Source organism: Bemisia tabaci, chromosome 3 (genome assembly GCF_918797505.1).
Source record: "Bemisia tabaci chromosome 3, PGI_BMITA_v3".
Taxonomy (NCBI): domain Eukaryota; kingdom Metazoa; phylum Arthropoda; class Insecta; order Hemiptera; family Aleyrodidae; genus Bemisia; species Bemisia tabaci.
In genome coordinates this window covers 44,293,998-44,318,240 of record NC_092795.1, presented here as the reverse complement: position 1 = coordinate 44,318,240, position 24,243 = coordinate 44,293,998, and the positions used below count along the sequence as shown (strand labels likewise).

The window sequence follows — 24,243 nt, the reverse complement described above, 5'->3', positions numbered from 1 at the left end:
CATGAATACTTCACGCATTGCGTCAAACACAGTACGGTCAACAGCGGTCGGGGCTGCGCGAAACGCACAGTGCCTACAAGAGTACATGAATACTTCACGCATTGCGCCTAACACAGTGTCGTCAGCGCGGCACGGCGGCGGAAGTTAAAATTACTAAACCACATTTATGTTTGTTCTTTCTTAATTTTTTAGTTCATTTCTTACAAATGAAAGGCCTTGTCCCCACAGAGATAGGTTTACGGAATTGAAATTTCGCGCAAAGTTCCGTGAACCTTTGCTAGTAGTGTTGACAGGGCATACGGAAAAAATGTATGCAACACGAGTGAACGCGTCTTATGCACCCTTTTCCCTCCGGCACGTTCACTTGATGGTTTTTATTGATGTTTCAAAATGAATGAGAGGAGGGTGGCAAAATATACAGGCGGCCCATGGGCGGCAAGTAGGTAAATCCGGTCATGCTCAGACGCACTATTGCGCCGTATTTACATATAGTTTTACGGCTAATCGGGTGCTCTTTTCGAGGAAAATCATTTTGGATGTAGTAACTCAAGTAGCAAAAATTACGATAAATAGCGATTTTATCGGTTGGTTATTTCGATTATATCGGTAGCAATATATTGTGTTACTATCGCATTAAACTCGCGATGCATGGCGATTACATCGCTACATATCGCAATTTTTGGTTCGATAAAATCGTGATCAATTTTTTTCGAGAAAATCGAGATTAAATCGCCATTTATCGCGATTTTTATTTTGAACATATCGCGATAAATTGTCGGGCGATAAAAGCGCGATTCTATCGCGATAAGATCGAGGATAATCGATCAGATGTTGATGATCCTGGCGATTTTATCGCCTATAACATCGCAATATATAGCGATTTTTCCGTTGAGAAATGCTACTTGGGAAGGTTGGCAGCAAGTGCGGTTCGTGATAACCGTCAAAAGTTGACAATGAACCCCCACTCATCCTCAAAAACCAAAACAAAGCGCCGACAATTTTGGGTCCTAAGTCCCTCCATGGGGCCCAGTGGCCATATTCTCCCTATTAATTGGATTACATTTCGCAATAAGGAACCACCATCTCTAGCTCTTACTTAAAAGCGCTTTTCTGCCCAAGGAAACCAATGGTATGTATGTTGTTTCTGAAATGAACCACAAATAGTGGTTGCTTATTGCAAAATGTTATCCAATTAAGGTATTCTTTGAACACCTACGGGCCTAAAAGTCTAAAATCCGGCCGTTGAAGTTGAAATCGGCCGAAAACCTGAGCCGGGAGCAAAAAGAACGGCGCGGAGCGGGCGAACCCGCGGAGCTGCGGACGCGACTCCGCTCGGCCTAATCATCTCCAATTGGCGGCTGCCCCGCCGCCCTCCCTCGCCCTCCGAACCCGGCTTCAGTTCTCCCACATATCGATGTTAATTTATTTTCAGTTTCAGTCCGTTGCCGTCCCCGTTGCCCGACTCCCGATTTTCAGACTTCGGCCCGACTCGCCCCCGCCCCCGCCGCTCCGCCGACGTCCACGTATGACTCAATTGACGCACGTCCCTCTTGCTCCAGGCCCCGACCCCGCGTCCCCGGGCCGACTGGACGTCAAATTCTGCGCCCAGTCGCCCGTAGCCCGCTCCTACCACTTCCGCGGACGCGCTCGCACGACGGCAGATTTCGCGCGTTTTCAGTGAATTCCCGGCCCACTTTCAGCACATCTCTTGGTTAAGACGTTCCTACGGGATGAACCACTCGTAGGTTGAACCGACACCCTCCCCATGGAAGTCCCGTTTCACATTGACGTAGTTTCATAAGTGGTCAAGTTTCTCAATTTAGTAATTCCTTATGGAAGTCCTGTTTCACATGGACGTAGTTTCATAAGTGGTCAAATTTCACAATTCAGTAATTCTTTGTCTTGTCTGTAAGCCGCATTATCATTCACTCCTATACCTAAAAGGATGAACTTCGTAAATGCAAAGTTTAACTCTAAGTGAATCTGGTCCGTGAAATTTTCTTGCTGTGACTCGTAAACATTTCGGGAAGATAAATACGTAGGTGCTTTCACTCTCGATCTCGATTTCTTTTACCGAACACGTCTTGGTTAATTGCGGTTCCTCCTCAGCTTTTTTTTCATCGATCATTCCAGACGATGCTCTAACGATACTTTAGTTTACAAGAAAGGCTTCATTATTTGTGATATTTGTTCTCTACATAATTATATCTCGAAACGAAAAGGTAGACGCAGCGTGGTGAAGAACATCGATTTTACCGCGGCGTGAATTTCTTCCTAATGTGTGTTTCGGAAATTCAGTTCTCCTCGCACATCACGCACCGGTTGTGAATTTTCCGGCACTTTCATCGCAGAATTTTAGGCGAAATATTCTTATTTTCGCAGAATAAACGTACAACTTAAAGAGTATCGGTGATACCTATATAATCTCCGTCGAATTTTGTGTTCGGAATTTGAGCCCCAATCGGCTTTACCTAATTCGATCAATTCCATGTGCACGAGTTTAAACCATTTCAAATTTTTGCCGAATCAATCGGAACTCTCTATCCTAACCAATGCAGTTGTGTTCCATTATGTGTTTTTGATGAGAAGCTCTTGAAGTTGGCACGCGAGGATTGATGAGACTCAGAGACGATGGGCTCGAAACTCCTTTTTTCTTGTGTCTGTCTCGTCGTAATCAACAGTGTGCTCAGCGCGGCTGCACGCGCTCACCCGTACAGTGCAGAGGAATACTGCAAGGATCTGGAGCCCCAGAAAAGCATGGACTTGGATCAGGTACAGAAACCACTTGCTTTCTTGTCTATCCACTTGCCCTCATGAGACCCGCATGAAGTCGCAGTGATTCTTATTTGGACTAAATTTTGCAATTTGGAACTATAAATTCTAGCCCGGTTTAAAACAACGTATGTGCCATTAGTTTCCCTATGCACATAAGTGTTTTTCCAGAAGAGCCAGAATTTATAGTTCCAAATTGCAAAATGCAGTCCAATTCTTGTGCAATTTTCCGGGGGATGATCTCCGATTTCCTTCCTCATAGTATTTTATGCGTGTGGTATTCATGAGGTCTCGTTCAAAGGAAAAACATCAAGAACCGCAACTTAAACGCTCAGTTGCATGGTATCCTGTCATAGGCGGATTCACAGGGTTGCCATAGTCAGGGTATACCACGGGAAAACCGGAAAATGTCAGGGAAATTTTGAAAGTCAGGGAAAATGATGAAAATGTCGAAAATGTCAGGGAAAAATTGCGTTAAGTCATCTTTATTTCCTTTCTAAAATGGGTTTGACGTTATGAACAATAACGATATGAACGTATAATAAATATGAACGTATATAACAATAAAGGAACAAACAATGTGCTCGTGAGGAGGTTAGCGTCTGAAGTCAAAACGCCTTCACTTTCGTGCGTAGACAATATGGACATCCATGGAGCTCGAATAGTTGCATCCAGGCGCTATAATGAAACACGCTCAGTATTCGTCTCATGCGACAATTTCTGGAGCCTTGATTGTTTCTGTTGCACATTAACTTAATTCCTAGCGTTGTCTTTTGTCCCGACGAAGTAAGTCACTGCTGATTTTTATCGCATCATTGTCAATTTTCCGAGAAATGCATTATTTAATTGAATGTGTTACAACGTTACCGGCCCGCGAAATTGCAAAAATTAGATTTGTAGAGTTTCTTTTAAGCTACTATAATAAGTCCTCAAATCGTTCAAATTATGGTTCTTGTTTTCTCCCTTATCGCGTTTCTAAAACAGTCATGAGACTGGAGGTCTCCAAAGGAATATCATGAGTCATATATAATTCAAACAGGGCTATCATGGAGTTCCATAATTATTTTTTTGAAGGTTTGTTTTGATTACGTGTCGCGCGCTCTTTTTTTTATCCATACGCTGCTTCATGGTCGGTTACAGTTCTTCAATAACATCTATCTGCTACAGTATGATGCTGTGGCGGAGTGGCGAGAGAATTGGGTAATCTTTAGAGCCGATCTCAGAGGGAGTGCTCATCTAGGATTTATGGAAACTATCAGTTCCGCTAAATTTTTTCAATTTTTTTTTTAAAATGTGCCTATAGCACAAAATATACATCGAGGTTTCAATGTCAAACAAATTTTCTCTTTACAAAATTATTTTGTGATTCTTGAAGTAGTGGAGTGAGTGATTCGGGAAATGATTGTCGAAAACATTGCATTATCGTTTTTCGTAACGTTTTTGCAATATTTTCGGCAACTTTTTCTCGAATTACTCACTCTATTACTTTTAGAATCACAAAATAATTTTAAAACGAGAACATTTGGTCGGCATTTTAGGCAAATGTTCTCAGGGCAGGAACACATATTATCTGAATTGACTTTTGCAGAAAAGATCCAACTACACTGGATTTATTTCGATTGAAGAGGCTTAAAGTTACTTTCAACCGCTTTATCCTAGACTCATGGCGTTGATTCAGTTTCTTATTTCATGTCACAGGGGTTCCGAAGTTTTCTCCACGATCATTGCATCTTGTCATATAGTTTTATACGATTTTTAAAATAATTCATTAAGAGTAGCGCTTATAAAAAGTGGATCCTTTCCTTCCTAAATACTCATCTCGGTACATTTTCCCATTTGAAGGCTTTTACTTCGCACAGTGTAACAGCGTTAATTACTGACTTTTCTCCCCTGCTCAATTCATGAACTTCTGGCACGTGTGTTCCTCTGACGTAATTCGTTTTCACGTGATTTTTTGTCAGCGCATCTAAATCAATATGTAGCGAGCACCTAGGCTCTACCAAAGTATCACCACCTGTAGCCCGTTCCGAGGCCAATATTGATTTAAGTGCATCTGCCACACGAGCATTCCTGTGAGCTAGCACACACAGAGGCTTAAAATTGAGTACGACCTCATTTTGGCAATTATTCAATCTCAGGTACGAGGAGGTTGGATAAATTGTACTGTATCCTCTACCCGATGTGCGGGCCTTTAAAATTGGATTTTTTTTCTCCAGAACTTTCCAAAAACAATGAGGACCAGTATCTAATACTCTCATTACTTTTCAAAGACCATTCAATCGTTCGGCCGCTGTCGCGAGAACAGCTGTGTTCTGCATTTCGAGATGAACTTTGTCGTCCGTATAGCTTCATGTTTTTTAACGCTCACGTTAAAAGTGTAGGTACGCCCTTATGTTAGTGGAATGACACCATTTGACACGTAACTGAACTCGCATCGTATGTGAGCAGAGAAAAATTATGAATATGTAGATTTTTCTCCATTGTCAGACATCATTCAGCCATGATAATGCGGTAGAGTTCTCCTGGTCAATAACATGCAGGGAGGTGTCACCGAATCTACAGTCAAAGGAGCGATGAGGTATGAAATGTTTCGATAACTAAGTTGATAAAGCATAGGTATCTTTGACTGCGACGTCGCAAATTTATGGTCTGTTTTTTCCAAAAAAATTGATCAATGGTATACCCTTGAAATTTTATTCAGTTATTTTTAAAAAATAAAACACAGTTACATGATATTTTCAAACGTTTCGATGGAAGTACACTTTTTTTTACTGAAACCATCACTTTTACCTCCTTGATCTACGCAACCGTAATTAAAATAAATGGGCAACGCCGCGAAATTATCGTTCAAGCAGCACTTCTGAACAAGCAGTTTTTAGTATGCATTCTAAAGGAAAATCAGATCTGAAATGATGCCTAGAGTGCTTGAGATAATGGAATTAGAGAATGATAATGTGTTTGAGGTAATGACCAAGTAGCTCATCTGGTCAGGTTGTAATTGATAGATGGCTGTCGAGAAAAGTTCTAGATGGGGTCCCCTCGGGAGGGCTTGAAGAGAACCCGCAATGAAAGGCTCGAGGCAGGGTTGAAGAAGGTAAGGTGGCGTGTCAGCTCTTTGAAGAGCTTTTGATAGCGTAGGGGATTCCGACGTTTATGTGTCTCAGAGCGTGAGAGAGCTCCGCAGAGGGAATGGCGAATATATGTCTAATAACATTATAAAAGCTTATTAGCTCCTCGTAGTGCGCAGTTGATATAATGGGCCTGTTGCAAACTTTTGCTAGAGCAAAAATAAGAGTTGTTTCTTGTAGATAATGCCTCAAAAATCACGATGAGCGCATCGGCAAAGTCTGAAATGCACTCATAACTTCACAATCTGCGTAAGAAATTTGCGTTTTTTTAAGCTTCCCGCTTCAAAAACGATACTACGGCACAGGTGAACATTTTGTTAGAGGAGTCGCTCCATCGTCGGCGATATTCATCATGGCCGACGCTTGCGCGCCGTTCCGCGCGTAGTTCGAGGAGAGTTCAAGGTCAATCAATTCGGGCGTGGAAAATATGAACGTTAACACACCGATTGTTATCTGCAGGCTGATTATTTTCCGCGTCGATATCCAAGTCGATAAGTTAGCGACTCACGGATAACGACTGAATTCTAACGACGTCCTTTAGCCGAGTGATCATTTACATCGAATTCCGCTGATCGTTATTCATCGTTCGATAACTTACCGTCGTTAAGTTAGCGATCTGGATCCCCACGTTGCCGACGTGAGAGATAATAATCAACCAATCAGAGAGCGTTTACGATACAAGCAGCGCTCCAACTGCGCGGCGGCGTAAGTTGAAAACAACGCATCTCTTTTCTTGACGTCACGCGGGTATGTTTTTAGGTTAGGTTAGCTTGCCGCGAATCGTTAGCTTAGAGGTTGCCGTAGAGCAACCTTTAACTTATCGACGGACTCAAATATCCCGCCACGGTTTAACGATCGGCGCGGAGTGAAATAATCGCTCGATTATACTTTTGCCGCTAACGACGGCGTTAACGTAACGATTTCAATATCGACGCGGAAAATAATCAGCCTGCTGGTCTAATCCAGTTCAGGTGTTATCTCGTCCCATCAAACGTGTTTTGGCGGATTGGCGTCGGCCATGATGATTATTGCCGACGATGGAACGACTCCTCTTACAAAATGTTCACCTGTGCCGTAGTATCGTTTTTGAAGCAGGAAGCTCAAAAAACCGCCAATTTCTTACGCAGACTGTGAAGTTATGAGTGCATTACAGACTTTGTCGATGCGCTCATCGTGATTTTTGAGGCATTATTTATAAGAATCAACTCTTATTTTTGCTCTAGCAAAAGTTTGCAACGGCCCATTTGCCAGGAAAAATGCGGAATACCTCCAGAGGCGTTACGTGCTTTGCGATATATCGATTGATCTGCCATTTAAACCTATGAAAAAGGATCGATAGACAGGGTGTTTACAACGAACACCTTCATAATCGATTCTTTACCACAGCTTCAAATGGGGAAATATCTATAATCAATCAATCATTCACGCCTCGCCACTGAGTACCTACTGCCTGCCTCCTACATGTTATTTCCACGTTGAAGTGGGAGAATGGAAAGTCTACCCACTAAAATGCAAAGGAAAGAATCTTTTTATGATGCTTTTTTGAACTTGGCGCCATCAAAACAGAGGTGCCGAAAATGAGAATAAGAGAGAATTATGGAGTAGAAAACAGGGGGAAACGAATGGAACACGCCGAGCAAAGATATTTTGAGGAAAATCTAAGGGCTGCACCCCCCCCCCCTTCTCGGGAAACCCTATATGATCTAAATGTTGAATTAGAGAGTTTTGAGATGACCCTTGGTATACAGCATCATTAAATGGACATTTTTTCCGAAGTTAGAATAAATATGAACTGTATTACTTCCTGAAAAGATCCTTGCAAGGGATTAAAATAATTTGCTACCATAAAAGTATCAAACACGAGAGAATTAAATTTATAGTTATAAGAGAAACCTTTAAAGTATGTAAGTAAGGTTTATACAAATTATGGAATTTTTCCCTTCAAGTTGTGTATTTTTTGCAGTGGCAAATCGTTTTAATTTCTTTGCAAAGATCTGTTTCCGAAGCTCTTCTGTTTAGCCGTATACCTACTTCAAGTTCGGGAAAATTCTCCTTTTAATGATGCCATATCAAGGGCCTCCTCAAACCTCCCTGAAGTCGCGACGTAAACCGTATAAGCCCTCCCAAGGAAAAAATTCGGTATTTAAGAGCCGGCGCGGCACGTCCTCCTGAAGTTCGCCTTCAATTCATCCGGTTAGGCAACAAACCTACCCGGGAGTGCAGATAGTCATTTATTCGGACAATAAATTCACGTCTATATTGCTTCAAGCTTCAATTCAACAGATAGACGATAATGTGTGAACGTTTCTCGCCATTTCAGCAGCCTATTATACCTAAAATCATTATATCTTAACACCCCCTCCCATATCAATTATTGCGTAGCCATTTTAAAGAAATAACTTTAAGTTTGTATTTAAGTTCATGGCCCAGCCAGCAGACTTTTTCACATCGCCCCAAAAATGCCCACAATTTGTCGGGATTTTTTAAATCAACAGAGGCTTTTTTCCGGTCTGTATGATATGAGACTTATGAAGTAGAAATGAATGGTTCGCTACTGTTTAATGAACAAGTGACCGATAGTGCTGAGTAATGAGCATTAAAAATGTCATGTTATCTGATGGTCTCGGAGTTTTTAAGTATCTCGGAGGCCCTCTTTCAGAATCCTCTCTGACCCCTCATACCAACTCAATCTCGTGCCAGTTGAACAGATTCAACAATGTCCGTTGCTTTTGGATCCTTCGACGTAGTTTCCCGATTTTGTCCTTCTTGTTCATGAATTTGCAAACTCTACCGTCTATCAACGCTAATAAGTTACCTACGCAATGCTGGGCAACATTATCTTATCTCCTCTTATTAGACAGCATGTTGACTAAAGGAATTTCAAATCATAATAGAACGGAAATTTTTAGATTTTGATCGGCATGGGCGCAGAAAGAATTTTTGTGTGCGTGGGTGAGGGCTTATCCGGGAGTCAGCAGGTATTTAGCTGTTACATAGAGTCAAAACTTCTCTGTGGAGGGGAGACTACCATCTGTTGAGGACGGGCACGGGGGAGGGGGAACCCCTCTATTTCTGCGCCCAAGTCGATCGAGATTGTACGCTGGCATAATCCTCCTTCGTACCTAATACACCCACAACGATGCACTAAGGTCCCAATTACGTGTAGGTATTGTGAATTCATGAACGGCCCTTTACGAATGAGGGGACCCAAAATAGTGTTTGTAATCTCTGTTGAAGCTTTAGGAACGTTTAAAATCCTCAACTTTCATTTCTTGAAGCTCTCTCTGTTATTGCATATTCTGAAAATTTCATTTCAATTTTTTCAATTAATGAAAGCACAATATCGATGAACTTTATCTTCAAACACATCTTGACTTGTTGTGAATGCACGAACGCTATGAAAGATTTATCAGTAAATATTATTAAAGTAATTCCAACTCTTCAAGGCTGACAAGTTCTACTAGTTAATTAAGTCTAACTAGTCAGAATAATCGCGCCAAACACAGTGCGGTCGGCGTTAAGCGAATATTAGCGCCTGCAAGACTCAAGGAATACTTCTCGCATTGCGCCAAACAGTGCGGTCGGCACACAGCCATTATCAGCGCCTACAAGACTGCGTGAATACTTCTCGCATTGCGCCTAACGCAGTGCAGTCGGTCAGTTGGCGCGAAACGCATGTTAGCGCCTACAAGACTGGAGGATAATGCTTTAGGACTGCGTATCATTATTCCCCGACTTTCTGCTCCAGTTTTTACCATAATTTAAGGGGGAAAATGTATCCTAATTGTAACTATTCAGTAATTAGGATGATATTTAATTTTTTTTTGGTTACATTAAAAGAAAATAGCCCCCCAAAAAAGAATAAAAAGAAGAAACAAAATTCTAACTAATGTATATGTTATTAAATTAATTCTTCTTATATTTATCTCTATATTCACATATGTTCAAGTGCTGAAGTCCCGCTGGTAACATGAAGAAAGGATATAAATGGTATTTGACTTGCAATCAGTGTTCAAAACTCATTTTTGATTTTCAGGAGCCATGTGGCTCATCAAACTCGATTTTTAGGGGCCATTGAAGATTTTATAGGGGCCAAATTGACTTTTTGCCTAAATATCACGGCGCACTTAATGCAAAGTTAGACGCAAGATGTTTTAATTACAGAACAAATAGCTATAACTCGGGAGAAATTTCGAGAAATCACCGAACAGAAAAATTTAGTTTTTTTCTGGTGGGAGGGGGGGGGGGGCTTTTAGGGGCCACGTCGGCGAAGAGCCTTCATTTTTTAGGCGCCACGACCGACTTCTTAGGCGCATTAGGCGCATTGGCGCCTGCGAGTTTTGAACACTGCTCACAATCGAATGCGTTCATGCAAGTAAAGTCCATACGCAAGAGAAAATCCTGTGTAAAATCATAGTGTACCAAAGTCCACGGTTCAAATTTCCTCTCTGAAAACATGCAGTAATTCTCGGTCGCGTATTGCAAAATGTATTTCTGAGGCGTTGTAACGCAACAATTTTTGCGATAAAATGTTACGTAAATCTTTTCTTTATAAATATAGCTTTTTCGTTGTGTAACGTAAGGACATTGCAAGTTTTTTGATTTAGTTAAGGGATACATCCCACTGAGGGTTTATCTATTCTTCCTGAAGTGCAACAATATACATCAGGACATACAACCGGAAAGTTCTCTTGCTTGAAATTAAAACGAAAATTGTACAATTTGCTTCTCCTCTACAGAGCCAATCTCAGTTATTATTCTCAAAATTGGGAAACGTAAGCTTAAAAGTGCACCGGTATCCACGATTTTTTAGGTTAATATAATTGATCCGAGGATTTAAGAAGAATTTTTTGAACTTGAGAATGCTAACAGTGTGCCTACAGATTTTTTGTGGAGCTCTGGCCCCCACTGCGTAGCATATTATCGCTCGTTATCGTATCTTTGTATATCAAGGAAACATGATAAAGTGATTAATGTCTTCTCATTTAGATCGAGGAACTCTTGGGAAGTTATGAAACACTTGTCATGATAATCAGAAAAAACCACGCAAAGATAGGACTTCCATTGTAATAAATTAAAATCTAGAAATTCAATGAGGGATTGTCATTCTTGGCGGGGCTAATTACGAAGCTGAAATTAGAACAAGCGGGATTGGACGGATGTATGGTATGCACATATATGACTAGCTGAAGTGTGACATGCAATCCGCACTCAAACCCACAAAAATAGAAGAAAGTCCCAATTTTTACATTTTGCGAAACATAAAAAGGAACCGGTATTTTTCAATATCTTTCATAAATTTCTGAAATTTCATGAAATATTCCGCGAGAAATTTCAAGATTTTATTTTTTTTGAAATTTTGCAAGGCTGGTCTTAAGGCATATTTTGCCTAACTCCATTACGTATACATAGGAAAGGCTTGGTGGACTTCTCAATGAATTAAACTGGTGTGTTTGTTTTAGATGATGGGGTTGTGGTATGCAGTGGAGGTGGTAGAACATCGACCGAATGTGCCCCGGAGCGGTCAAGGGACGACTGTCATTGACTCATGTCCTGTGCTACATTTAGCCCAAACCAGCAAACACACCGTGCGTCTCTTGTGGAGCGAGAAAGCCGGCCAAATTGACTACAGGTTTTCCATCCCCGATTTTGAGGCACCCGGAAGATGGATCTCCACTGGCTCCCAGAACGGTACGCATTCATTTATTATTCTCATATGGACGTATTTCTACCAAACAGACCTATGTGGAGGTGAGAAATATGGGGTGTGCTCGTCGAAGCTGCATAAGAAGCAATGTTAAAGTGGGCGTGATTCCTTTTGAAGAATTGGAAAAGCGGGATTTTACATTCTATCAAACAGACCTATGTGGCAACTGAATGCGGGATTCATGAGCCGCGGGCATGGCAAGAGAGCGTTGTGGACAGGGCTCATGAGTTAATGACCACGACTACCGCAACCACGAGGAACGTGACGCCGGCGTCCTCCTCCGTTGACGTCACTGGCGCTTTATTATTCTCATCCACTCTTACGGCGAGAGAACGAACGAGCACACCCCATATTTCTCACTTTCACATAGGTCTGTTTGGCAGAAATACGTCCATATATCTAATAACTGATTTTTTTTCAGTAAGCGCTGATTATTCGTGAAACGGATCAAACATCGCTTTTCCATGCCTCATTTTGTCGTTTACCTTACGATGGAACGTAACTCTCGTAAATTGTATTTTTACCAGGAGAATCTTCAGCATTTGTAACTAAAAATTTCACTTCTCATGCAAAAATCAGAAAAATTCTGGACATAAGTTGCACGGGTACATTCTTGTAAACAAATTGAATTGTTAGAGTCAATTTTGCAACATTGGAATGGAGTTACGTTCCTTCGTCCAGGAAACGACTATTCGACCTGCAAAAGTTCCGGATTTTCGACAGCAAGAATTTTTAATTGTGTGACTCCAATGAAACCGCAAACGTTGATTTTGTCATTGTAAATTCATTTTGAGGATGTACAGGGAAAATGCTGGCTAAATTTTGTATTTTTGGCACAGAATTGCAATTCATTCCCAGGGAATCACTGACTTTCTGAGGTAAGGGTCGTCCCTATGAATTACGTGACGCCATAGGGAAAGAAGACGCTATAGAAGAGCGTTTCACCAATTTGTTTTCACGTGTCAAAAGATAGGAACTACGTCACAAAAGCGTTATAAGGGGGTAGGCGGTCAAAAATGCCGAAAAAGTGCGTTACGCAATATAGGGACGTCCCCTATACTGCCGTGCTAAGGAAAAACGCCTTATGAACCTTCAGACGTTGCCAAATTTCCATCGGCAAATATCGAATTTTCGGGAAAATTTGTAAATATTTGCCCTCCAATTTTTCAGAAAATTTTGTTCGATATTTTACCTAAAGCTCCTGAAAATTTCAAGGAAAAAGATTCCTAGCTTCCCTCAAAAATAAGCATTTTATTGAAGGAAATTTGGCAACTCTCGCATGTTCATACTTCGTTCTTCCTTAGCACGGCAGAGTTCCTTCGAGTATAGTGTACTGGACGTATACAGTATCCTTAGTCAAAACGGTAGAGGAGGAAGAATAATTACTTTTGGAAGTTTTCAGGATTTTTCATGTCGTTAACTTAGGATTTTAAGGATGATATATGTCGCGTGGAAGAATTATTCTCGCCCTATATAATGGTCCGTTCAGTCCATTTCGTCCCTGCGTTTATGTTAGCATGTTGAATATTTCAGCCGAACCGTTAGGGCAGGGACAGGACGAGAGTGGTCCGTTTCCTGCTGGACGGGATCGGCTGGCGCACAGTGGATCGAGTCAATTAGAGAGGTCGGATATGACATTCTTGACTTAAACTGTACATTTTAATGTTTAATTCGTCACATTTTAAATTTTATGGGGTGCCTCTGGTAGAAAATGGAGATGTTGCATGTGTGAGGAATTTGCGATTTGACTGTTGATTCTTTTGTAAAAGTTCGCGTGAAACACGATGGTGTCGATGGTGCCACTGGTTTTCTCTCAAATCAACTCCCAAGCTCAAAAAAAGCTCTCAAGATGAGGCCAAAATGGAGGGGATATCCCACGCTATCCCGAGAGTCCACTTCTACATCAAGACGAACTCTCCACGCAAAGATAGGGAGCAAATACATTGACAGGGCTGCCACTTTATTTGGGGACTCTAAAACTGAAAACACGGCAACCCTGCTAATTTACTTGCTCCCTATCTTTGCATGGAGAGTTCGTCTTGATGTAGAGGTGGACTCTCAGGATAGCGTGGGATATCCCCTGCATTTTGGCTTCAACTTGAAAGCTTTTTTTAAGCTTGGGAGTTGATTTCAGAGAAAACCAGTGGCACCATCGTGTTTCTCACGAACTTTTACATAAGAATCGCAAATCGCAAGCAAATCTCGCAATCTCAGCATTCAAATCGCAAATTCCTCACACATGCAACATCTCCATTAGAGAGGTTGGATATGGCATTCTTGACTAAAACTGTAAATTTTAATGTTCAATGCGTCACATTTTAAATTTCAAGGGGTGCTTTTGGAAGAAAATTTCACGAGGAAACCAATGTTACCATTTTTAGAAGCTCAAAGTTTCGTATGAACGGAGTTCTACGCGCTTTAAGCTTCCTTTTGTCCGACCTCTCCGATAGACTCGATCCACTGTGCGGCGGCGGAGTGGACGACGATATAATATCCGGCGCGGTTTGAAGCATGGTCAAGATGCTCCGGTCAAGCCTGGCCGCGTCCCTTTGTCTCCCCGCGACAGTGGCCGGGGCTGCGGAGTCTTTTAATTAAGCGCATGCGAGCCAAGTCCTACTTGTTTAATTGATGCACGATTGGACGCCGGCCTCAGCTCCGGCCGTTGCGGTGGCTTTTGACCTCCGTGGGCGAGCCCAACGTCGCGACGTCCTAAGGGTTCGCTCAAAAATGTACAAACGTAAAAATTACCAACTCTTTTACGGGTGGATTTTACCAGTGGCGTGGCGTGAATTGCGACTTATCGATTGTTATGCCATTTAAAACTATGAAAAAGGATCGATAACTAGGGTGTTCGTAGCGAACACCTTAATAATCGATTCTTGACCATAGGTTTAAATGGCATAACAATCGATATCTCGCAATTCACGCCACGCCATTGGATTTTACGGATAGTACATCACGATGTGAAGACTCTTTGAAGTTCAGGAAGGAGCCTGTAATTATGTGACAGTTTATTAAAAATCCACGGGTGAGTTAACCCGCATAATTCTCATATGTAAATGATCATAAGCGTAAGTAGGAGGCCCTGAGGGCAGGGTTGCACGCCGGAAATGAAAAATATGAATTACTGACAATTTCTATGCTCTGGAAAAGCCTTATTAGGCTACAGACTGCATGAATACTTCTCGCATTGCGCAAAAGCAGTGCATCGGTCAATTGCGTGAAACGCATGTTGCGCTACAGATGGAGGAAATGCTGTAGGACTGCGTGTCACCATTCCCGACTGTCTGCTCAGTTTTACCAAATTTAGAGGAAAATGTATACACAAAATCCAAATTGTATCATCTTCATTTCTTCAGCGTTATTTTTCGCATGCACTATTCTTCAAAAAGACTGTAGATCTGAGAAAAAATTCAGCGATTACCGCTGCTCATATCGAAGACTACCCTACGGATTCGTCACTGTTAAGAACTTATGAATACGTTTGTATCAAAGATACGTATCTAAATTCACTCATAAACACTCACTCGCTTTTAAGGAAACTGACTCTGGGTTCTTATCTGTGCTGGCGTTGAAATATGGGTAAAAACAGCATATTTCAGATCCTTATTCATCATCATCATCATCATTAATATAAACTTCGAAGGATTCTGCCTTTTTCTATTTCACTCGAGGGGAAGTGTCCCCTCCCGGACTCTCTTCCCCACCCGGTGACTGACGCTGCGCTGTGCTGAACGGTTCAGCCTGAACCTTTCCCCTACGTCTGACCGTTCCCCACTCCTCTGTCAATCGAACCATATGCCACCGCTTACGTATTGTCGCTCGCCCACCCAGGTACCTAGCGGCCAGCGGTCAGTTGATGATAAATCTCGCTCATGCTCCTATGCAGCTACGCATTGATTACGCCAGCTAATTACTTTCTAATAATTAGAATTTCTTCGATAATAGTTTTCTTTATTTATTCGACTGTATTTTTTTCTCTGTTCTACTGTGATTTCCTTGGTTCTCTACTGTGTTTTTCCTAAATCTCTGAGTCAGAAATCTGAAGCACTTCGGTATGCACCGAGTACTTCAGATGTGTGACCTGAAATCTTCGGTATATACCGAACTACTTCAATTGTCTGACCCGAACTTCGGCAGATGGACCTTAACTTTTCGGATGCGTGATCCGAAAACTTCAGAGATCCATATGATCTCAGCTTCGGGTTCCATGCACAAATTTTTTTCTCCGTGTTTCCTTTTAGGGGACGCAACTAAAATTTCAGTAAATTTTTTTCAGAAAAGTAAAGAAAAAAAAAAAAAGTGGCTAACGATGGTTCCTCACCTTCACGTGGTGTTGGCTGTTTTTACTAAGTGGGAACCGTCCATTTTAAGATATAGTCTATTTCTTGCCCTGCCATTATTATTCTACAAGTTAATTGTGGAGTGAGAATTTCATAATGTTTTCTATGAAATCTTCAAAATATAGTGATAAAAAATTTGCAACTACTACAAAATTGGCTCGCGAAGCGAGCCGAATGTCACTCGCGTAGCGAGTGACCGGGGGTCCAGGGGGCGTAGCCCCCGGCTAGGCGTGACGGGCGCGCGAAGCGCGCCCAGAACGGCTAGTAAAAACAGCAATATTTCAGCCATCCTTATTCATATTTCAATAACAACCATACATCGGAATAGCATGGTTGTAGCATCAATTATTTGTCAATAATTCACGAATCTATGAAATATATCAATGATATTAAGTCGGCAACTACGTCGCTTTAATGCCTTCCCTCAAATTTCCATTAAATAGGATTGTAAAAACATTTCGCTTCTACCTCTGCCACCTTCCTTTGCCACCTTTGACCTGCAATGCGTTGAAAGGCGTTTTTATCATCAGTTTCAGGGACTGGACAGGTTTTAAAAGTGGTGCACGATCACATGGTACTCTCAATTTGTCTACCCCCTCCCAACAGTCAACAATTCACCGTTTTGATGTCCCGCAATCAACAGCTCAAAGCCCGTGATATCCTCAGTGTAAACAATCTCTTGGAGCGGAAGAGATTGCCCTTGCTCGATATTAGGCAGGGTTGCTCAAGCGCCACCACTATGTTCTTGAGCCAACTTTGGTTTGCCCCCTTTATTGCGATTGCAATGAATTTCCAGTCCTGACTAAAACCGTGAGTTCGTCTACTCCGTGCGATCGAATTTTAGTAGATTCATTCGAACACGATGAAAGTACATTCATTCGAACATTGACATGCGTTTAAGATAAATTTTCATGTTGGCTCATGGAGCAGGTGACTTTACAAGGACGGCATTAATTTTCACGAAATAAACTCCGTTACATATATTGAAAAACAACGGTAAGATGAGAATTTTGTGGAACGTCATAAAGCTTCCAAAGTGGCCTTCTTTTTTATTTTTCTTCGGTACTTTGTAGAGGAATTGTAACTGCCTTCAAAGTAGTCCATAGCGAGAAATCATGTCCATCTTATTATATATAATTAATGATAAGTTCCATTATTATTTATTCATTCATTTATTTATTTCCATTTTTTCTTCGACAATATCATTTTAAACATCTGCTAGGGGAATGCATAGGAAATTTGATCGCAGAGAAGACATTGACAACAATATAAAATAGAAAATTATGGCATTTTTGAACTGTAGATGATTTTTGAATGACACAAAAGAATGCATCTGTGAAAATTTCATTGAAATAATTTCCAATGAAAAAAGCCCCGTTTCCTACCATGAGATTAAGTGAATAGTCATCTAGGAGTTGCAAATAAGCAACATTAGAGATAATCAAAGGTCAGTTTATTTATTTTTTCATTAATTTAAGGATTTTACATAAGTATTTCTCTCTAAGTTCCCATTTTCATAAATGACGATGATACTATGTATTTATGGTTTATTCGGTGCATTAAATCCGTATGCAATCCCATTAATAGTCCGCAACCACGGATCTCGGTTTTCGACGTTTCAGACTTCTTGTCACACTTCATTTTTTAATTGAAAACTATAACTCTACGGCAATTTTTAAAGATTGCCGTAATTATTTTTCTTTGTGCAAAGAAAGTTCTGTAGAAACTTCAAGAAATGATGTAGGTTTTTTCTCATTCAAAAAAAAAAAGTAGGAGTGGAGAATTTTAAACGCCGCAAACGAGATACATGGTTGCGGACTTACACCGTCCAATATGCCCATGTACTCTTCAATATTGTGTAAATATGCTGCAGTTTTTTTCGTTACATTTTTATTAATTTACATTCTAGAACTATGCATTTTTTGTCGTGAGCGCTTTTGATGACGTTTAAGGCATAGACTTTTTGTATGACATTGGGTACTTGGCGTTAGCATGACAAAATGATCAAGAGAAAAAGAGCATCGAGTGCCATAAAAAGCTCTTAGGATCTGAGTAAACCCTTTTTTCGTTCCTAAAAGTATAATTATATTAAATCACTTAAAATGCATTTATAACTACTTATTATGTCCCTGGATAGTATTTTCTCGCTGCTCAAAAGTACGTGCATTTTATTAAAATTACCAGGAATTCATTAGAGAATCATTCTTGTTACGAAAACACTTAAACCGTGTCTAGTGTTGAGATGTGATGTCAACAGAGAAAGCTAATCTGGTGTTTTTGATTTATGTAACTACACACAATAAGACTCTTATAGTGTGTGCGTGGTCCACGCATAATGAAAGGAAAAACAAAATGAACTGAATTGTACATAGTGTTTATTGTACATTTTTATTTTTATAATTATTCAACTTGACTGCTCCAAGATCAAAAAATTTCCCTTTGAATGCATTTTCAGAGTATCCTCTTTTATTATTTTATCACTGAAGTCATAGTGTTCAATCATTTTAAGTATTTATACAACATTCCATTTTATTGTAATTTTTTTAAATAAATTTTGATACCTTCCCAATTCTTACATTTTATTCACATCAACAAACTAGAAATCAGAAAGAGGAAGAAAGGCGACAAAATAAAGAACTAGTTTTTGCCAAAACTTTCAAAAATTACAGTCTCTATTCATTGTGATCTGAGTTTTCGGTAGTTATATTTTTTTTGTTTCCTTTTGGAGAGAGGATCATGTACACAAGTCAAGGGAGACTTAAACAGATCTAGTTCGAATCAGGCATTTGAAAAAAGTGATTTAGCCTCAACAGATGCTGGTGGCAAGTTTTTCAGGACGAAAGAGGGGGGGGGGGGGGCTTTATTGAGATGTCAACGCGCTTTGGCGCAAGAGGCGGCCAGGAAGCAGGTCATTCGGATTAAAAAGCAAGACATCAATAAAAGGCATCCAGCTCCAACTGCAAGTCGCATCCTTAACTAAACGAAGGCTCCTAGCAACGAAGGCTCTGGAAATATTGAAGTAAATTTTACTTTTTTCGGACGCCAAAAACGTTTTACAAAGACTCGAGCACAATTTGCGAGGATTGAAAAGTTACACGGTATAACTATGCGAAATAATGTATGCCTCATCGCTAAAAATCAAGCCGTCCTAACTTCCCCCAAAGCTTTATAATATGCCTTGATGACACAAGATTACTACATGTTTTGAAAATCTTATCTGAGCACTTCCAATTTCTATTATTTTTACTTATTACAATTTCTTTAAAGAGTGGGCGGTACAAGATATGTCGAAGCAATCTCATTTGAAGTTGGCATGGAGAGAGAGAGAGAGAGAGCATATCCAAATTAAACAAGAAAATTCCAAAGGTTTATTAAGAGATAACACAAAGTTTTTTTTTTTCTTAAATCTGCTGTTTTGTCAAAGTGTGAACCATTAGATTAGATTTGAAATCTTGCAAAACTTGAAACACCCAAGTCAATTTCTAAGGATGCAATTATTCCGTCACGGGATACATTTTTGCCTGAACGTTCAATTGAAGGCGAACTACTTTTAGCGGTCTGAGAGTCGCTGTCTTCGACGGCAAAATACGTTGTTCACCTTAATCTCGATGATGGTTAAAACTAAAATTCTACTTTTAGCGGTCTGAGAGTCGCTGTCTTTGACGGCAAAATACGTTGTTCACCTTAATCTCGATGATGTTTAAAACTAAAATTCACATGTTGAAATTATCAGACGTCCTTAGGAAGGCACTGAGGGTATGGACTCCTCAGCTGATCGTGATAGCTTGCACAGTGAGTTTTCCTTTTTTACGTTTCATCAAAGATGAAAGTTGTTGTAATCAAATAAAAGAAATTGGAATACATTTTGCAATAAGGAACCACTATCTACGGCCCATTTTAGAAACAGAATACATGCCATCGGTTTCCCTATGTAGATATGCGCTTTAGCCAAAGATGGTGGTTCCTTATTGCAAAATGTAATCCAATTGATGAAGGGTAACGTGCACTAGAATCTGGGACTGGGAGAATTCATTTGTTCAAAAGAATCACATATTTTTGAATCTTTTTCGTACAGACGACGCCCCTCAAATAGAGTTTTTCTGCAACAAGAATTGCCAGAAAGTAGCTAAATTTGCGACAAAATACCTTTGTAATTTAGAAAAAATAGTAGAAAGAAAGAGAAAAGAAGAAGATAGAGATAATAACAAAATTTAAATCGAATTGCAAAGACTCATCCCGTTAACCATGATCTGATCGTTTCTGTCCTCTCGACGTTTTGTTTTAATCCTGTTGTGAGTTTTGGAAAATATCGTGTCTGGCAATTCTAATTTTATTCCACATGAATGCCGAACACTTGGATTGTATTTTGCAAAAAGGAACCTGTAGCATAGCAATGTTGCTAAAATTGTGCAACTTCTTTTGCCTTGGAAGAAAAACCTGATTATCCATTAACGGTTTCTATTTTACTCGCTAAAAACTGTAAATTTAAGACAAAAATTATCATGTAAATTTCATATTTTTTCATGATTTCAGTAATTTTATTGCAAAGGATGAAGTCGTACAATCTTAGCACCATTGTAATGTTCCTGGTTCCTCATTGCAAAATGCAATCCACTTCTTATTGTATAAACTAAAAAGTCTCAAGTGAAAAACGTCCTGCGCGCTTCGACGATTTATTGAAGTCATGAAGGCAATTATGCAATGAGCGCACATCCCGATTACGCGCCACGCGAAACACTGTCGTTTTTAGGAGTCAATCAAGAAAAGTCCAACGAAGGGGCCTGTCCCTGCCCACGTTCAGTGCTCCAAATCAATCAGTTATAGCTGGACGTGACCCGATTTCCAGTCAAATTGACTCCACATCGCGAATTGGAGGGCGTTGAATTGACGACAGGATTTCCGGGCGCTTCGGAAACTAGTTTAACTGGTAAGGTGCAGGACCCTGCAAGTCCGGGACCTGACCTACTGAGGGACGGCCGTCGCGTTTTGTGGAAACTGACCTTTCTGCGCATCACGCCCTGCGGGCTGATTATTGAAATTGATAGCAAAGCGATAGACAAAGAAGACATAGCGACGGTGAAACTACCAAACCACGTATCTCGGTTTGCGACGTCGCAGACTTCCTGTCATACTTTATTTTTTAAATAGAAAACTACTCAACGTCAATTCGAGAAAACTTCCGTGATTTTTCCTCTTTGTGCTGAGAAAAATCTGTGAAAATTGTAAGGAATGATATTGATTTGATCTCCTTCAAAAAAATAAAATGTGAGTGGAGATTTTTAAACACCGCAAACGAGATACGTGGTCTGGTAGTTTCACCGTCGATAGGGAGTATGGAGCGATGCTATTGGTTGAAATGAGTGGTTCTTACAGACAAAGGGAGTAAATGATGGACTAACTGTAGGATCTTTCGTGGGTTGCCGTTAGTTCGTCTATTACGTACCTCCTATGTCCATTTCCACCACCCGCTTCCACCAATAGGATCTCTCCAAATCCCTTTTGTCGTCTTTGTCCGTAGCTATGTCTATCAGTTTCAAAAATCGGCCCACTGGAGGATCCGTACCCGTATTCCATTCTGCGATCCAGCCATTTTTCCAACGACAAAGTCCTGTACGTGCTGCCATTGTAGTGAGAAGTTTCCTCTGCGGAGTTAAACAGCTTTCATTTAAGAATTTTTAAGTATCAGCAAATCACGAAGCAGTACCCAGGTAGTTTACCAAGAGTGGTTATTTTGAGTTTTAGGGATAGCGCTTTTTCCTTTTTATCATTCTAAAGCTTTATCCCGGAATAACCCACGACTCAAAATTAAGTTCTCTCTGGATGATCGATCTGTTCTCACGACTTTAGCATGGTTGTAGAGAAGGAATTCCTCGTCTTTTCCTCCCCTCAGATACTCATGGCCCCTCCTAGAAAATATTTCTGGCTACCTGCGCGGATTTCAGTTAAAATCAATGGCTTCTTATTATCTCATTGCAAGTTTTATGAAGAGCTTCAATCACGATTGCTAATGTTGAATGGTGTTTCCAAATTGTTTGTATGTATGTACCAAATGTAGCAATGTACCAAACGTTTCACTTAAACCCACTAAATTTTCTAAAAAAAATGGCACGTAGGTTTTTATTTCAAAGGGATGAGCTCCATTTTCTTCTTTTTCTTTGCTGAGTAACTAGCTCCAACGGTGAATTGTTGACTTCCAAATCATATAAGTTCATCGTGTCAAATGAGGTGGCAGAGGGGAGGGAGAGGCTTCAGAGAAAATGGGTTTATTTTATTTTTTATTTATTTTTTTTAAAAAAAAAAAGGTTTTAAAACTAACGTGAAGAGTTTTTCAATTTTGACGTCTACAACGTTTAGTGAGACCTATCTGAGTAATATCTATAGGCATTTCTATTCATGCAGAGTGGCTCTAAACAGTCGGATATAAGGATTACATTTTGCAATAAGGAACCACTATTTCTGGCTCTTCCATAAAAGCACGTATCTGAATGAGGAATTAATGGCATATATATTGTTTCTAAAATGAGCCGGAAATAGTGGTTCCTTATTGCAAAATGTAATCCATAAAAGAGCAGTTTCCTCCATATCTATACCTATTTATCTGTCATTTTTGAGGTTTTTGTTGTCCACAGGCTCCATGGTCACAGAAACAAACTATCAGCAATTTGCGGGAACCGTGCAAGTCCTCAAAGCCTCTACAACACAAGCCATACTCACTTTCTGCTCACCGAAGAGCCAGAAGTTCTCTGTGGTTCTGGCTCGGGAGCACCACGTACCTCGGGCCCAACTTCGCGGTCTCAACCTCTTCATCCAGAGGAAGAACCTTACGTTGCAGGAAATCAAGGAAGCGTGCAGGAACTCGGGTTCCAGCGTTATTCCTGGTTACACTGCTTTCGCCGTTATCCTTGTGGCCTTGTTCATGGTCCTTATTTGGAGGGTCTGCAGTGATTGAGGCCAACTGAAACGGCGAAAACAATCCTTCACTGTAAAAAATCTTTTCGAATCTCATCATGTCATGGAACGAGAAAAATAGAATGTGTCAGAATTCAATTTTCCGTTGCAAGTCCTAAAATTCACAGTCTCATAACAACATGAACTCTCGAAATTTTTGGGCTCCAACAACCTGTTGACTGTGTCACTTAAACTGTGAGTCTCATTGTCTACTGGACAACATCGAGGCATAGGATATAAGTACGGAAAATATTTTTTACAGTGTTCTGTTGTTGCATTCAGGGTTTCCTGTTGAGAGACCCTCACTAGAGCTCCTTTGAAAAAGAGCTTTTATGCGATGGAAGTTTGCAGACGCTTGTGCGAGATGGTCCTTGTTTCTGAAAAATTATTCAGATTTTTCATCAAGATTGTTTCACCATTTGATCCTCCTTCCGAAGAAAGCATGGTTTCCGGGTAACATTTAAGATCGACCGCGCGCTTGAAACGTTCAAAAAATTTCTTAATGGCTGTAGTTGAGTGTATTGCGATCTCTGCGTGCATGTCGACATAAACAGTGTTGAGATGCGTGCATCTGTATGTATTTTAATCCTCATGGGTAAATGCAGATAGAGTGTTTGAAAAATGATAGCCAAATACGAGTAGCAAAATTATTTGTATCCAAGTTACACTGGAGCCCGTTTTATTACTGTTAATTACGCGTGATTGACTATTTAAAGGTGACGATTCGGAGGTCAGAAAAAATATTGACGAAAAGTAATGACCACTTGTAGATTTTCTTCATTTTTGAAACGTGAAAGCGCAACAAACAGTGTTTCTCTAACTTCGGAGAAAAAAGGAGACACAAGTAACATGTAGTGCCTTCACTATAAAAGCTAATTGTGTGTCATTACTTACCTACTATGTGAAAATTGTATTTTTTATAAATCTTGAAAATTAAGTAGGAGAGTGGTAATGATTGGGATGGCAACAGGCATGACAAATATACTTAACCTGCAAAATGACAGTGACTCGATGGAGAACAATGTCATAAAGGAGGAACCAATCACATTAACTTAAAAAAAAATTTCCATCTCTAAGTAAAACTATGTGTGGAAGTTGTGCTCCATACATTTTAAAATTTTGTACCTAAGTAAGTTTTTATCTTTTGAAGTTTATACATTTTTGTTTTTTGAAAAAATAAATAAACAAAGAAAAAATAATGCGTACTCATTCCTGATTGATGTTAAAGCATCTCATATCATACCTAAGGTTTCTGTGATTTTAGAATTTAGACTTTAATAAGCTTTGTAAGATCGATTCACAAAAAATAGTTACATTTACAGGTTAAATGGAACATTATTGTCGT

General features: G+C 40.2%; 1 protein-coding gene across 2 annotated transcripts; it reads left to right on the top strand.

Moving 5' to 3' along the window:
- Window positions 1-1,422: 1,422 nt before the first annotated feature.
- On the top strand, window positions 1,423-24,103 carry LOC109030705 (uncharacterized). Of its 2 annotated transcripts, none has more exons than XM_019041800.2 (3): window positions 1,423-2,772; window positions 11,363-11,591; window positions 16,481-18,532. In XM_019041800.2, the coding sequence occupies exons 1-3, from the start codon at window positions 2,632-2,634 to the stop codon at window positions 16,750-16,752; spliced, it is 642 nt and encodes a 213-aa protein (XP_018897345.2). In that variant the 5' UTR covers window positions 1,423-2,631; the 3' UTR covers window positions 16,753-18,532. The 2 variants fall into 2 exon arrangements, with proteins under 2 accessions (XP_018897345.2, XP_018897344.2); XM_019041799.2 differs by lacking the exon at window positions 16,481-18,532 and adding an exon at window positions 22,580-24,103 and having other exon boundaries at window positions 1,427-2,772.
- Window positions 24,104-24,243: the final 140 nt, after the last annotated feature.